At 42.6% G+C, this 14,694-nt stretch overlaps 1 protein-coding gene across 4 annotated transcripts in view; it reads right to left on the reverse strand.

Annotated features, from left to right (window-relative positions):
* Positions 1-284: 284 nt before the first annotated feature.
* satb2 (SATB homeobox 2) overlaps positions 285-14,694 on the reverse strand; it is a 63,582-nt gene continuing 49,172 nt past the window's right edge. For 2 of the 4 annotated variants that reach the window (XM_007578852.2, XM_007578851.2), the window contains exons 13-14: positions 3,494-3,700; positions 285-2,253 (exon numbers count right to left, since the gene is read on the reverse strand). In XM_007578852.2, coding sequence (XP_007578914.1) covers positions 1,756-2,253; positions 3,494-3,700 — 705 coding nt within the window. In that variant the 3' untranslated portion in view covers positions 285-1,755. The remainder of the gene's footprint in view (positions 2,254-3,493; positions 3,701-14,694) is intronic. The other 2 variants (XM_007578850.2, XM_007578849.2) reach the window with 1 other exon arrangement.

Below are 14,694 nucleotides of genomic sequence, written 5' to 3' on the forward strand. Positions count from 1 at the left end.
ACCAGTTTTGAATGCACAAATTTTTAATTCACTTCAACATTTATGGACAAAGATTTCCTTACTGGAGTCTAACCCTGATTCCTGTCACATAGAAGAACACAACAACATCATCATCATCATCATCACACAGAGCACTGACTGGACAGGCAGCTCGCTGGGCAGCAGCCAATCACCATCGTCGAACCGGACGGTATCCACGCTAGTATTTCAAACATACAGAACGCTTACACGACTGCACCAGACATCAAATAAGAAGAGCGTGTGTGTGTGTGTGTGTGTGTGACTTTTTTTTTAAATAGCCTTGTTGAAAGTTTTCACTGAGTCCTCCGTCTCTCCGAACTGGCTCAAAATTTTTAAAAACACTCAGAAAAAAAAAACCAAACAAAAAAAACAACAATTTATCCCATTTTTGGGTATTTACAAACATTAAAAGCTAACAACAGAGTTAAACCTGCCACTTTTCTTTAAGAGCTCAAAAAAGTAGATTGTCATCAACTGCAGCAAAAAAGAAGCACTCTGGATACTTTCCTTCCAAGAAGTCTTTCCTATGTTTTTGGAGAGGGGAAGGGGAGCACAGCTAATAAAAAAAAATGGCATAACACAACATGACAGGACATTTTCATTTTACCCAGTAACATCAGTAACTGCCTCTCTTTATTTTTGTCCAGCCTCGCTGACGTTTCTTTTTTTTTTTTTTTCTCGTCCCCCATTTTTGACGGCGGAACCGAAACTTTTACTGTCTTTTGTCCACACAGCCGCCCAGTTCTGGAAACCGCCGCTTCAAACCATGGAAATAAAACCTAGAAATAGCACGCAGTGACAGCAATTCTAACCATAATAACAACAATAATAAAAATAATGATAATAATAATCATGGATAAAGATAGCAATAAATAGGCTTGGTGACGTTTAAGTGCGGGTAGGTGTGGTGAAACACAGGGGCTGTGGGCAGGGAGGGGAGGAGGGATGACTACCGCACATAAAGTGACTGATTGTTTGGTTGCTGAACATCTAGGCTCTGTCTTTAAACCTTCTGGGTACGTTTTTCTTTTTTTTTTCCCCTTCCACCACACGTTGACGGGTGGAGCCAGGAAGGTGGGTCAGGCCCGACTGTCCCTCGGGGAGAGCAGAAGGTCGCCCCTAACAGCAGTGAGTCCGTGTGAACTGTAAGTGCTAGACAGGACTACCGGGGGCTCTGGAGTCTCCTTTGACCTCCTCCCTCGGCAAATTAAAGCTTGTCTGTGTGCATTCTCAGGCAGGCGAAAGCAACGTCACCGTCTCCTGAGGACGGATGAAAGCCTCAGGTTCCCGTCGCCTCTGAGGGGAGAGAACCTGACAGTCAGGTGAGGACTTTCCCGGTGAGGTGTGCTCAGACTTCAGTGATCAGGAGGAGGAGGAACTTCCCTTTGTGGCAGAGAAGTTGCGTGACTGTTTCTGCTTGAGCAGCGAAGGTCTTAAAAATCAGACGGGACGGGGGTGGGGGGAGGGGAATGATAAAACGGTTCTGTGGTCATTTGGTCACAGTTACACAAACCGCACCTAACAAAACCTGCAGTCTGTTTCTGAGGTAAATTCACAAATTCCACAGATGGGAGATTGTCACGATGAACTGTTTGAGTCATGTACGAGTGGGATCTCAGATCAGTGTGTCGTCACGGACATCCACGCCTCACACCGTCGCTTTGCTGCTGCCATGACAGCTTCCCAGAGTCTTCTTCTCCAGTTTTGTCCTGATCTGGCGATGTCGCTCGGTTTCTACCTCTGGTAGTCAGTCTGCTGTTGAGGACTGGATGAGGAGGAGCCGCCCGGAACCAGAGGACCACCAAGCCGGCCGGGCCCCTTGTCCTTGCCTTCCTCCAGAGCGACACTGTTACCGGAGGACAACTGACTGGGGGTGGAGCTAGAGGAGGTCGGGGGCTGGTTCAGCCCCCCCGTGCTGCCGCTGCTCCCCTCTGCCGTCTGGTAGATCTCCTCGGCCCCGTCCTCGCTGGACTCCGGGTCCTCGGAGCCGGACAGCAGCTCCTCGTCCCTGTACTCGCTGACGTCGACGCCACCGCTGGCCGCCGCCCCCTCGCCCAGCTCCTTGAGGCGGCCGTGGTGCTTGACGTGGTAGCGCTGGTTCTGGAAAAACTTGATGATGGTGTGCTTGGGCAGGTCGAGCTGCGCGGACAGGGTGTGGATGGCCTCCTGGTCCGGGTACAGGCCCACATCCTGGATGAAGCTCTGCAGTATGGCCAGGGCCTCTAAGGAAATCTGGAAGGAAACGGCAGATTCAAACAGGAAGAACCAATCAGTTTTCACATTTTATGAGACAGACCGATACAAAGGAGTGCAGAATTCACTGTATGAAAAGTTGTCAGGGCATAAAATTGCTGTGAACCTTGAGATTTCGGGCTGTCAGCAGGAGTTTTGTGTCAGAACTCCTGCTGTTGGGAACTGCCGAAGTGCAAATCAAGTCTTCACCACTGGCCTTGCCGACTACCTCATGCTTGTATTTTAGCATTTTGTTGAAATGACTACAAAGTGTTGTAACCAAAGTTATATTATATTGTATTAAAGTGAATGGAAAAATAAAAAGGTTTTGAACATTTTATACAGAAAGTAAAGAGCAGACCTTTTGAAGTATGTCTGCTTCAACTATCATCTGTGAGTTCTGCCCAGTTTTCTTTGCTAAATACCTCAGTTTCAGTCAGACTGGACAGAGTATCTATCAGCATCAATTTTCAAATCTTGCCATCGATTCTCTACTGGATTTAAACACAGACTTTAAACAGGCCGTTCAAACAGAAGACCACTCCTTTGATCTAAGCTGCATTATAGCACTATCTGTGCGTTTAAAAAAGTCACAAGTTTTTCATAGTTTGGCTTGTCCTGCGACTTATGTATGTCTCTGTCCTCTTCATGACGTAGTTTTTGACTGATGCGTTAAAGGTTAATTCATACTGACGGACATGAACCGTCAAGTCCTTCCTTAGACTTGATCAAAGGAAGTCTAAGGAAGGAAGTTAATCGAGGGCTGAAAACAAAATGGAGGACTAAGTCCACAACTGGGTACTTAGAGGGCTAGTGAACAGTGAGGCCATGTCCTGTAGTTGCCAAGGAGATGAATATAGAAGTCTCTCTATCACACCGGATTTACACTGAATGCGTCTCCGCTCCACCCTGCTGCGCACTTCACTAGCAAAGTTCCACTGTTCCTGACCCTTCTATTTTAGCGGAGGGTCATCGGTGCGTCACAAACTGCTACCAGACCTCCATGCCGAAGTCAAAAGTTCTTGTGAGCTTGTTGAAAAGCATCTGAACACAATGTAACCATTTGTTTCCTCTTCATGATGTAGCCTTTGGCTAATGTGACTTATACTCTGGGAAATACGCTAACACTCTCCTTCCTTGAGAAGGAGCCATTTTGTTTTGGTTTGTCGCACCAGATATTCATGGTGTGACCCCTACCACAAGATGTCAGCTGAGCCAAAGGGTCTTTTAGTGACTGTACCTTAGTGCGTGATCGTGGCTTCTTGTTGCAGCCGGCGCTGCTGGCCGCAGCAGGAGGACATCCGCCTGCTGCTCCAACTCCCACGTTCTGCGACCTCTCCTCATTCGCTTGGGCGGGCAGCGGCTCTTCGCGCATTGGAGACAAGTGGTGCTCCTTTACCGGAAGCGGGGGTGGCCTGTGAAGTGCCTGGCGAGAAAGAAAGTAGAGCTGATTAACGGGGCACAGTGACCCCTGATCAAAAACCCAACCAGAAATCCATTTAGTAAAAGGAAAATCACATGGGTTTAATTCCAAGATCAAATGACATGTTTTGAGAAAATGTGGAACACGCTGTGATGCAATCCATCTTATAAAACATCCATTAACTGTCCCTCCTCTGGTACACAGTAGTCAGGGCTGCAGGGTGAACAAAAGGTGAGAACAAGTGTTTCACAGCTCCGAAGCGTCAAGCACCATTAACCGGCTCCAGGGCTGCATTTAAACGCCTCTCTGTCCAGTAAACCTTTGACCTAATGTGTGTAAGATTAGCTGTAGTGAAACACCAACCAGCGGTCCGCCAGGAAGCGTCTTGCAGCCCCATCACTATTTAACCCGCTCATTCAGAAACTCTGAGGACGGACGAGGGGAAAGGGTGTTCAAGGACAATCATACAAAATAATGATGTGTACATCAGCATTAGCTGTATCTGCAGCTGTCTGAGCTGCAGATACATGTGAGATAGTAAGAATGAAAGACCTTTCAAAACAAAATGTAAGATTTTTATTAACGTTGTCGTATTTTCCCAGCAGTTAGAAGTGAGATGTGGTCATAACGGATAAAAATGAGAAACATGTTAATGTTTGGAAAGCAGAATACCAGAACCAAACCCAGAAATGTAGAAAACCTGAAACTTCTAGGCAGAAAGGTCAGAGTTTAACCTCTGAGCAAGATTGAGACAGGATGGTATGAGGAAGATAATATGTGGAAAAAAATTGAGCTTCTTTGCCTTCTAACTAGAAACGACCATTCAGTCAGGATGTGCGTCTCGGGGCTGTCAATCATCCTCTGTGTGGTGCTGCTCATTCCCAGCTAATGTAGTTAGCATGTCCACTGATGACAGCGGATAAACGGTTTTCCTGTAGCGGTGAGTTGTTTCCCCACCATTAGCACATTTAGCAGCGCGTACACAAAGTTGACTGACAGCACTAAGCCCCTCCTCCTGGCTCTGATTGGTTGCTTTTGACCGGGAGTCAACAGCCACTCAGAGAGGCGGTTGAGATCTTTTCAGATTATCTGCTTCGTATTACAACAAGGTGACAGTTTTTACAAACTTGTAAAAAACATATTCTTTAAAATAAAAGCTTTAAAGATCAGAAGGATTCTTGTTCAGCCTTAGAAAATGATTTCAAAAGCAGGTTTCTCACTTCTCATACTCCACACCAAAGGTGTTTTTATCAACTCAGATTATTCAGTAATCTGGGTTAGGACTGAAGCAGCTCAATGTTTAGCAGCGTTTAACCCGTAGCCTCCGAGGGGCGAGGCTGGGGGAGCGGTAGAGGAGTATTAGAGGGGGGGTTCGGAGGGGTAGGTGTGCTGGCTGTCAGGAGCAGCTGAGGCTGTTTGACAGCTGTGAGGAGGCCAGGATGAAGTGTTGGGAGGGATGTTGGGGATTCTGGTTGTTTGTCAGAAGGTAGTGGCTGTTGTGAGAGCCTTGTGGTCCCGGCCCGCCCCGCTGCCTTAAAGAGCAGGGAGGGGCGTCCCCACTGGAATGCCCAGCTATAAATCTGTGGCACATTAAAATTAAAGGACCCACATAAAGATAATAGTCCTTCGCGTTTCTCCCTCTCTCTTCAATAATAACAGGGTATTACTTAAATAATACTGTGGGCCGGCCAGACCATGAAACTGCTCCACTTTATTCGCGGGGGCTTTATATTCCGGGGGAAGGGAATGACCAGTTTACAGGAATTCACTCCTTTCTTTTCCCTCCTTTCTTTCCTCCTTCCATAATGCAGATTTTGTTTTGTTTTGCTCCCTCAAACGTCTAAAAACAGGCTTGAAGAATGCAGGCGAGGCCAAGAGCAGAACAGAGACAGTTAAAGGCATGAGGCATGAAAAAGAAGATGTGTTTCTTCGCCTTAATGAGGACCACACATCCACATGCCCCCCACCGCTGCAGCTAACCCAGACACTTAATAGCTTAATTGAGGGTAAATCATGGAGAGGATGGTGAAATGCACCGCGACCCGCCAGCCCTCGTCCCTACGTCTTCATCACTTCTCTGCTTATTCGTGCTGACATGTGGGGACTCGTTGGATCAATGGCCACACACACGGACACACACACACACACGCAGGCATGCATCGGCGGTGAGGTCTGGTCTCCCTCAGCTAATGATGATGTTAGAGAGCAGAGCGCAGCGAGCCCCGCTCTAAAGACACCCCCGTCTCCTCCTTCACTCCGACTCTCCCCTGACTCCTGGTTCAGGACGGGAGTGAGACGGGGCGCTGCTGCCATGCCAACCGGGATCCACCACGTTACTCGAAGTGTCGATAAAACTAAGAATCCTCCACGACTTCCAGGAACCCTAGCACTGCTCCTGAAACTCATCTTATCCTGCAGGGCTTTTTGCATCTTCATTTGTGTCCCCCACTGAACTTTTATGTAAGAAATTCCTGTAAAAAGTACAGAAGCAGCTCGCACTGGAGAATAAATCTGATAAAATATTCAATATCATCACGTTCCTAAAATATTGGGCAAAGTCTCTCTTTTTTGCCAAATGTTATTTTGGGGGAAAAAAACCAAACAGAAACACCACCTCTGTAGGCAAAAAATAAAAAAAAAAAAAAAAACAACTTTGGCAAAAAATTACATATTTTTATGAAGGTGATTATATGTAGAATACCATAACTTTAACTTTTAGTATTATTGCTGTAAATTAGATTCCATCATCGTCTAGACCATGGAAAAACGTACTTCTATTAAATCCTAGATAATCCGTCTGGTAGAGTTTTCAGTAATTTCACTGAAATCCAAACCAGAACCGCACAGCATTCTGGGAGATGTAGGCAGAGGAAAGGCTTTAGCTGCTCAACCTCTCACAGCGAGCTCAACAAGCTTGGTGGCAGGCAGAAACTCACTCTTTGGTTACCTAGCAACAACCTATTGAGTAACTTGCGCAGCAGCAGCTTCAGGTTTCGCCACCGTGACTCATAACTGCTGAAAACATAAGAAACAATGGCGTGGAGAGAAAAATGTGGATGAAACGGGAGAGGTCACGCCACCAGTTGTCAGTATTTCAGATATTTAAAGCAAAAAAAACAAAAACGAATCAATAATTATTCATATCGACTGGTATGAAATTTCTATATCATACGTTTTTCAGCTTTTCAAGTGCGTGTGTGCGTGTGTGTGTGCAAGTTTTCCTCAGAAACATTTCATCTATAGCACAAAATTCCACTAAAATATGTCAAACTTAGATTTTATAACATTATGAAAGACGATAAGGTTCAATATGTACGGCTACCTGTAAAAGCCGTGTGTGTGTGTGTGTGTGTGTGTGTGTGTGTGTGTGTGTGTGTGTGTGTGTGTGTGTGTGTTGTGTTATAGAGAAAATCTGCACAGTTTATGGGGTAAAAGTTTAAACGTGGGGACACGAAAACCAGGTGAAAACTATTAAACATGTCTGCTCTCTGGTAGATTTAATTAGAAACTGAAAAAAGCGAGAGCCTCGTGTCACTGAGGTCGACACACTGCGCTGACACAGCTAGCTAAACGCGTAGCCGAGCAACGGGACGGCCGGGGGGACAGGACCTCTGAATCTGGTTGCTTTGTTAAACATTTTCTGATCCTTTTTTTCCTGCCCCCCCCAAAAAATGAGAAAAACATGTTTCAGACTTTAAAAAAGGCATTTGTTAGTCGGAAAACTGACTCACAGGATGACTGTTTACTGATCTGTCATCCACACAGGCAAACTCTGTTTAAGTTTAGGAATAAAAACTATTGTGTTAAGGTTATGTAAAGATCATGGTTTTGGTTTCCAAACCTCTGCAGCAAAGGCCAAAGAAAGATCAGAGCTACAAGAAGATCCACTGTAATCACTTCAGGAAAAAAAAAAGCCTCATGCTCAAAGCTCAGAGGAATGTAAAATGTTCATTTGGTTAAAAAAAGAGAATCGCACACGCCCGTGGCACAAGCCGTTCATGTTTTCCTCACTTTCATGAGGTTTTACCTTCATGTTCCTGTTTTAACAAAGACAAATTTAATAATAAATAGTATTTATGCAGGCCTTAAGTTAGAAAAATAATTCACCAACTTCTGACCAACAATTTACTGAAATTCCAGTTCATGTGTGCATTTATCATAAAAAAAACAACCTTTTTTGCAACTAGATGCATTATTGAACAGGAAACAAGATGGAGAGAGAGAAGACATGCAGCAAACAGCCCTGCACTGGGAATCGAACCCACGACAACTACATGGAGACCTACGGCCACAGACATAACAGTTTGTGTCTCTGTATGACTTTAAATTAGACTAAACATTCCTGTTTTTGGTCATTCGGCCACATATTTTTTTTTTTTTTTAGTATTTTCAACACCCACAAACTCCCACACACCACCAAGTTGTCACATCCAAACCACATGATGTTGTCTTCAGACTTCAAAGCTTCCCGAATCTTCCTACAAATATATCGCTTGACATTACTGGCAAAGACGCCATTGTAATTTCATCAGACCTCAGGATATAACCCTTTGTTCCTTACTGTATTCCTTGTCTATTAACTTTTACTCTGAAGAAAGAAAGGAAGTAGTACTGGAGTAGCACTGTTTGATTTTCATCTCAAATGCAGTTAGATATTAAAGAACCAGCACTAGGAGGAGGCCCTGAAGCAGATGCTAATTTCAACAATGCTAGTGGCTAATGGTCGGTTAGCCACAATATCTGAAGAATGCAAACTGTTCAACGCGTGTTTTGTCTTTTTTCATGAAATGCCAAAAATGCTGCTCCACAAGCACCTAACCTTCACCTTTAAACAGGTCAGTCTTGTTGAGACGTTGCTGGCCAGCCTGAAGAGAAGGTCGTTTTAAAGTGGTAACATGAAGAAACTAAACGCTAACAGAAACAATAGGATCTGAGTCACAGTTGCAAAACATTCTGTCTTTGTTCCTTTTTCTTTGCTGTGTTTCACACACATGCAGACACAAACTCCTTGTCTGCTGTTGAACTGAGTGAGACTGAGAACAGGCACAAGGGAAGGGCCACAGAGAGGCTTATTTGATATGCAAATATTATATTTTGTCATCTGAGTTTTCTACATTGCCTTCGCGTGACCTACAGGAGAAGGTGGGTCAGGCTTCATTTAAAGAGAGTGACTGGCAACATAAATAATCTGAGCGAAAGTTAACATGGCAGCATCTGGATGGACTTCTCTGATGACCAGAATGATCCAGAAACGGACAAGTGACAGAAAAATATTCCATTTTGGATAACTGGTATTACCACTTATGGAGGTTGATTCAGATCAAAATCTTACCAATTTTTTTCTGTCAGTGATTGTTATGTGGATAACACTAGCTAGGCGTTGTAGCAACAACAAATACACCAAAAGAATGGTCACACCATAGCAGGACAACTCTACCACATTTTGAGATTTATGAAACAAGTTATTTCTGCGGGCTGCACAGTGGTGCAGTTGGTAGAGCTGTTGCCTTGCAGCAAGAAGGTTCTGGGTTCAATTCCCAGCCCCGGTCTTTCTGCATGGAGCATATGTGGGTTCTCTCTCCCACATTACATCTTTACTGAGAAGATGTAAGACTTACTCCTGAGTCTGCTTGTGTATCATCTGATTAATCTAAAGAAACTTGACTAGGTCCATGTTGTTCTTGGTTCTGAGGTCTGTTTTGTACCTTTACTTCACTCTCAGGAACAATTGCGGGACAATCAGAACAGACAGCACTCATGAACCTCCGGACTAATCAGACTCCCCTGGAGTTTCAAAGTGTTGCTTCTAAGATGCCTAAAAAAAAAAGAAAAATAATTCAATGTCACTTTTAGATCAAGCCAATCAAACCACAGAGACCTGGGACTTTGTGGTGAGGCCATCTCTCCTTCTTTAAATCCCTTTTTTTCCCCATTCCTCTACTCCCCGTAACTCACACACACACACACAGAGACACACACACCTTCCTGTCCTCCTGGCAGCATTCTGAGTGCTCTGCAGTGAAATGAGAAAGTTTTCTTTTAAACGTAAATCAAGGCAAATTTCGACGCAGAACTATGAAAGAATTATGGAACATGAAACATTTATCTCTTTCTTAATGAGCTCAGGTCCTCCAGAGCAGCTAACGCTCCCTGTGTTTCTGCCTGCCTGGATGTGTGAGTGTGTGTTTGTAGGGGTGGAGTGGGGAGGGGGGAGTGTGTGACCACCAGAGACACCATTAACACAGAAATAAATATATAATGAGGGGAGAAGGAAGGGGGGGGGGTCACTTTTCTCTTAGTTTTTGGCATGACTTCACCTTCGCTGTTAATTTTTGCTTCATTTTCCCCAGATCCTCCGTCTGTCTGTCTGTCTAGGCCTGTTTCAGTCTCTATCTTTTCGTCTGTCTCTCTGTCGTAGTCCGGACTAAACCACATCCTGTTTTATTGACATCACACACAGTTTCTCTGATTAAAAATCATAAGCAGGCTGGTGTGGGTCTCCATCCCGTATGCTGCGTATGTGCGCTCCGCATGCGAGGCTTTGCTGCATTGTCCTTTTCATGTCTCTAGCTGTGTGTGGTATTCATTCCATTTATCTGCAATTAAAGAATTAACTTAATTGTGGTTCACCAAAAAGCCCAGACTCCACCCTGCAGCAGAGCGAGAGGCCACCGGGGTACAGCGCTGAGGCAAACACACCGAGGCAAGCACGGACACAACGCACACACACACACACACACACACACACGGCGTCAACACTCCATCCTCAAATGGAAAACATAAATGATAAGATGCAGTAACCAAAGATCCAAATTATAGAACCTGCATTTTCTTTAAAAAAACCCCAAAAAACCCCCCCACATGCTAAATTGAAGCTGTTAATAGGTGTGCAGACATTACACCAATATTTTAGGAGAAGGAAATCTTGTAAAAATCAATGCTTTCCAGTCCCTAACACATTTTCCCAAATAAAAGTGTAGCGTCTAGTGAGAAGGTCACAACAGAAAATTAGCAGATAAAGAGAAAACCCGAAGGGTTGCTACTGTTAACTAAAACTAACAAAATAACAAAAACTGAAAGTGAGAAAACATTTTTGTTAACTGAAAAAAAAAAACACACAAAAAAAAACAAAAACAAAATAGTAATTAATGGGGAAAAGTATAGCTAAATGAAACTTTATTGTGTGTTTATAAAAGTAAAACACGCTTAAATTATACATGATATTCTTTGCTTTGGTGTTTATGAATCTATTTATTAGCTTTTTGAACGGATGTGAAATTGTTTTGTTTTTTTCCTCCACACCAGCAGATTCTGTCAGCCATCAATAAATTACGGTTCTCCTCCTGCTGGAACTTAGTCCACAAAATGGCGACAGCAAACGTTTTTAGAAGCTGGTTGTCCAACAGTAACTGCATCTGAATCTGAAGCTGGAATCTCCTGTTGAGTGTTCATCACTCGATCGATGTATTCATAATCACAATGCAATACTTTGACCTTTTCGAATCCTGCACCTGAAAATGAAGAATGAAACAACTAAAACTACTACTACAGACTAAAACTAAGCAATATTTCACTTTTACTATGTAATAAAAACTAGCACGCACTCTAAAAACTAATCAAATCTAACTGAATTAGTCAAACATAAAGTCGCAATGAAATAATAATAATAATAAATAATACATTTTATTTCAAAGGCGCCTTTCTGGCACTCAAGGACACCGTACAAAGAGCGAAAAGTAACAGCAACAATAAAAATGTAGCAATTAAAAATAGATCAAATAAATACACAACAATGCATCTATATGAAATCTATATATAAATCTATGTAAAAAAAATCTATATAAAAATCAATCAATAAAACTAAGCAGTAATGAAACACCCAAACAAAAGCGACGTAGCGTCAACCCTTCAGCGGCTCGTTCTCAGTCAGTGAAGTTAAAAGGTTTTTAGGTTTTTCTGTGAGCTACGGGAAGTCAACAGGGTCATAATCTGTACTTTACAACGCCTGATGGTCATTCATGAATGTTGTCAAATATCCTACCTGGTGTTCAATAAGTTCCAGTTGGAGTTTAAGCCCTGTAATAATAAGTCAAAAGGTAATGTTTAACATTGTTTTTGTTGGGTTTTTTTGCATTTTCACATCGGGAAGGTTTCTTTTGTTTCACTTATGAATCTGTTAGTGTTGATGTTCTGAACTCTATCAATGCACAATTTGTTATAAATATAAATCAAAGAGAAAAACACTCACTTCAATCAGAATTCATTTGAACTTGCTTTCCTATAAAGTTGTGTCCATTGATTATAATAACACATTGATTTATTTTCTGCAACTGTAATTTGCAGGAACCAGGAGTTTTTTCTTTTTCTTTTCTTTTTTTTTTATTTCTATAAGTCAAAAGGTTCCAGGAAAGAGACCAACATGTTCCAGCAGCATAAGAATATAGCCCACTGTATAAACTCACACAATATTAAAGGCCTTTTTTTTTATCAGAACATCTTATCTACATATAGGAAAGAGATTTAATTCACAGCCTCCACCCAGCTAAAGTCCATCACCAGTGCTGTGGCCACAATAAACTGCAATGAGCTGACGTTTTAATAGCTTTGTTAATCATCTGTCATGTAAAATCATCAGAGATTTACAGAGAAACATAACAAGTGTGCATTGTGGTCATAGTTCAGCTCAGCTAAACAGTAACACTGAAGTGAAGCATCCGCGTGTTTGAGTTGAAGACCTTCAACATGGCTGCCGCTAGTCCTGTTGGTTTAACCACTTTGTTTCTTCCCGTCTGATGTAGTCGTGCTTTCATGCAATATGTTTCCAATTCACATGCTTCCCGACGTTTAGTTTCATACTTTAGCTTTTTTTTTTTTAAATGAGATTTAATACTTTTGCTGTTTGTTAACCTGGATGTGGGGTTTATGAGGAAAACTGTTAATATGTTGTGTGATCTAATTATAATTATATACATATTTTTTCTTAGGGCGGCACATTAAAATCGTCATTTCATGTACACGATCTGCGGTCTTACATCACAATGAACAGCGGGGAAAAACTTCAGCAACAAAACTATTTATTTACCCAAAATAAAGCACATGAAGCTGTTTAGCTTGTGAAATCTGTGCAGTAGATTTGTTTGTTACAATGGATCATTTTTCTTGTCACTCAATTAGCCTGTTTAGCTTAGCGCAGCTTAACTGTATACAACTCTGTCTTTAGCACCGCTATGCTAAGTCTATTCAACTTACTTATCTGCTTAAAGTCAAAATGATTGAAACCTTATAGTCTACAAATTACAAACAACTGTTTCATTTTCCCATTTTCCACTTCATGACATTTTTTTGGTGCAGTAATCTGAGGCTGTTTTTATCATTATTATTATTAAACACCCTGTACATCGACCTGCTGAAGAGACAAGAGATGAATATTAGTCACTTGGCTCCAATATGACGTATTTAAATGAAAATGTTCATTAATATGTAATGTCCTAAAAAAAGATATGATATGAACAAACTGACAGCTTGGGTAGTGGTGAGCAGACAGGGTGGCTATCCAGGGCCCCGCCCCCCACCAGCAACCCCTGTGGTCATGCCCCCCCGCCCCCTTTTTTTTTTATTGTGTAAAGTCAGCATATTTCTAAAATAACTTTTGAGTAATTATGGAAATGTATGCAGGAAATCCCTCGTCTTCTGAAGCACACCTTCCCACTGAAGTGAGACTCATAGATGCTGCCTTTTCTTTTTCTAGTCTGTTACTTCTGAGTTTCTCTTCCACAACAAGAGGTCACGCACATAAACAGCAGCGCAACTGGAGTAAAGAAATAAAAATAAATGGAGCAAAAATCAAAAGAGAAATTATTTATGAGGGCAGACTTTACCACACTGGCAGCGGGACGAACGTTGCTGCTGTGAGGGCTGTGGAGGCGGTTTCTGGAGAATCGTGATGCCGCACCGACACGCAGCACCTGCAGACCTGACACACACACTCTGGCAGGCAGTGATTCCTCAAAGCCCCCCGACGCACAGGACCGTCTCACACCGAACACCTGGGTCTGTTCAGACACACACTTCAGCGGTGCGGAGCTTCACCTCAGAGTCGCAGCGGCGCTTTCATTTTTTATGTGGATCTGCCTCGGCGCAGAACACCGGAACCACCCAGGATCAGTACCAGGCTGTGTGAAACATGGGGCCAATGTGGGGCCCGCAGTGGAACACACACCCACCCACACACAGATCTCGTTCCTCATTAATTCATGGCAAGAGCGTCACTTTGGACTTTGAACTACAGAAGAGGCAGAGGACGGTACAGCAATGCTGAGCGTCTGGATCAGAAGATGTGATGTTTGAGCATCTGCCTGTTTTTGGTTTGTAGTTTGTGGTCGAGACGATGCGATACTAATATCTGTACCAGTTCTGATACTGAAAGAAATTCTAGATCTATCGTAACAACATGCCTGATCCACAAGGGCACATCTATTCAGTCTGATTCTATGCTTTGTGTCATACTTTATTATTTATTTTACATTATATGCAGAATTTTTCATTTCACTTCCTGAAGCATTTGAAAGAAGACTTGTCGCTGTATAACTTTTACATTGTTTTTATCAGTTGCCGTTTCTTTATTATTTATTTTAAATTGGATGCTATCCTCCTAATTTAATACTTTGTGGTTTTACTATGTGAGGCACTGCCTTGCTGCTGAAATGTGCTGCATAAATAAACACTGATTGATTGATTGATTGATCGACTGAGCTGACTGAACAAATCAAAGTTGTGTAGTTTTTCCATGTTTGACCAAGCTTGTGAAGCTGTTGGTGTAGTTCGTTGTGCTGTCCTGGTGCACAGTTATCAAATAAATTAGAAATTCACTACATTAATGTCTGTGTTTAAAAAAGAAATGCTTTAAGTCAATTCACTGTTTTTCCGAATCATACCGATATCAGCCGATACTAAACCTCAGATATCGGTATCGTATCAGAAGTGTAAAAAGTGAACCGGTGCATGTGGAATAACGATCT

This window comes from Poecilia formosa, unplaced genomic scaffold (assembly GCF_000485575.1).
Source record: "Poecilia formosa unplaced genomic scaffold, Poecilia_formosa-5.1.2 Scaffold494, whole genome shotgun sequence".
Taxonomy (NCBI): domain Eukaryota; kingdom Metazoa; phylum Chordata; class Actinopteri; order Cyprinodontiformes; family Poeciliidae; genus Poecilia; species Poecilia formosa.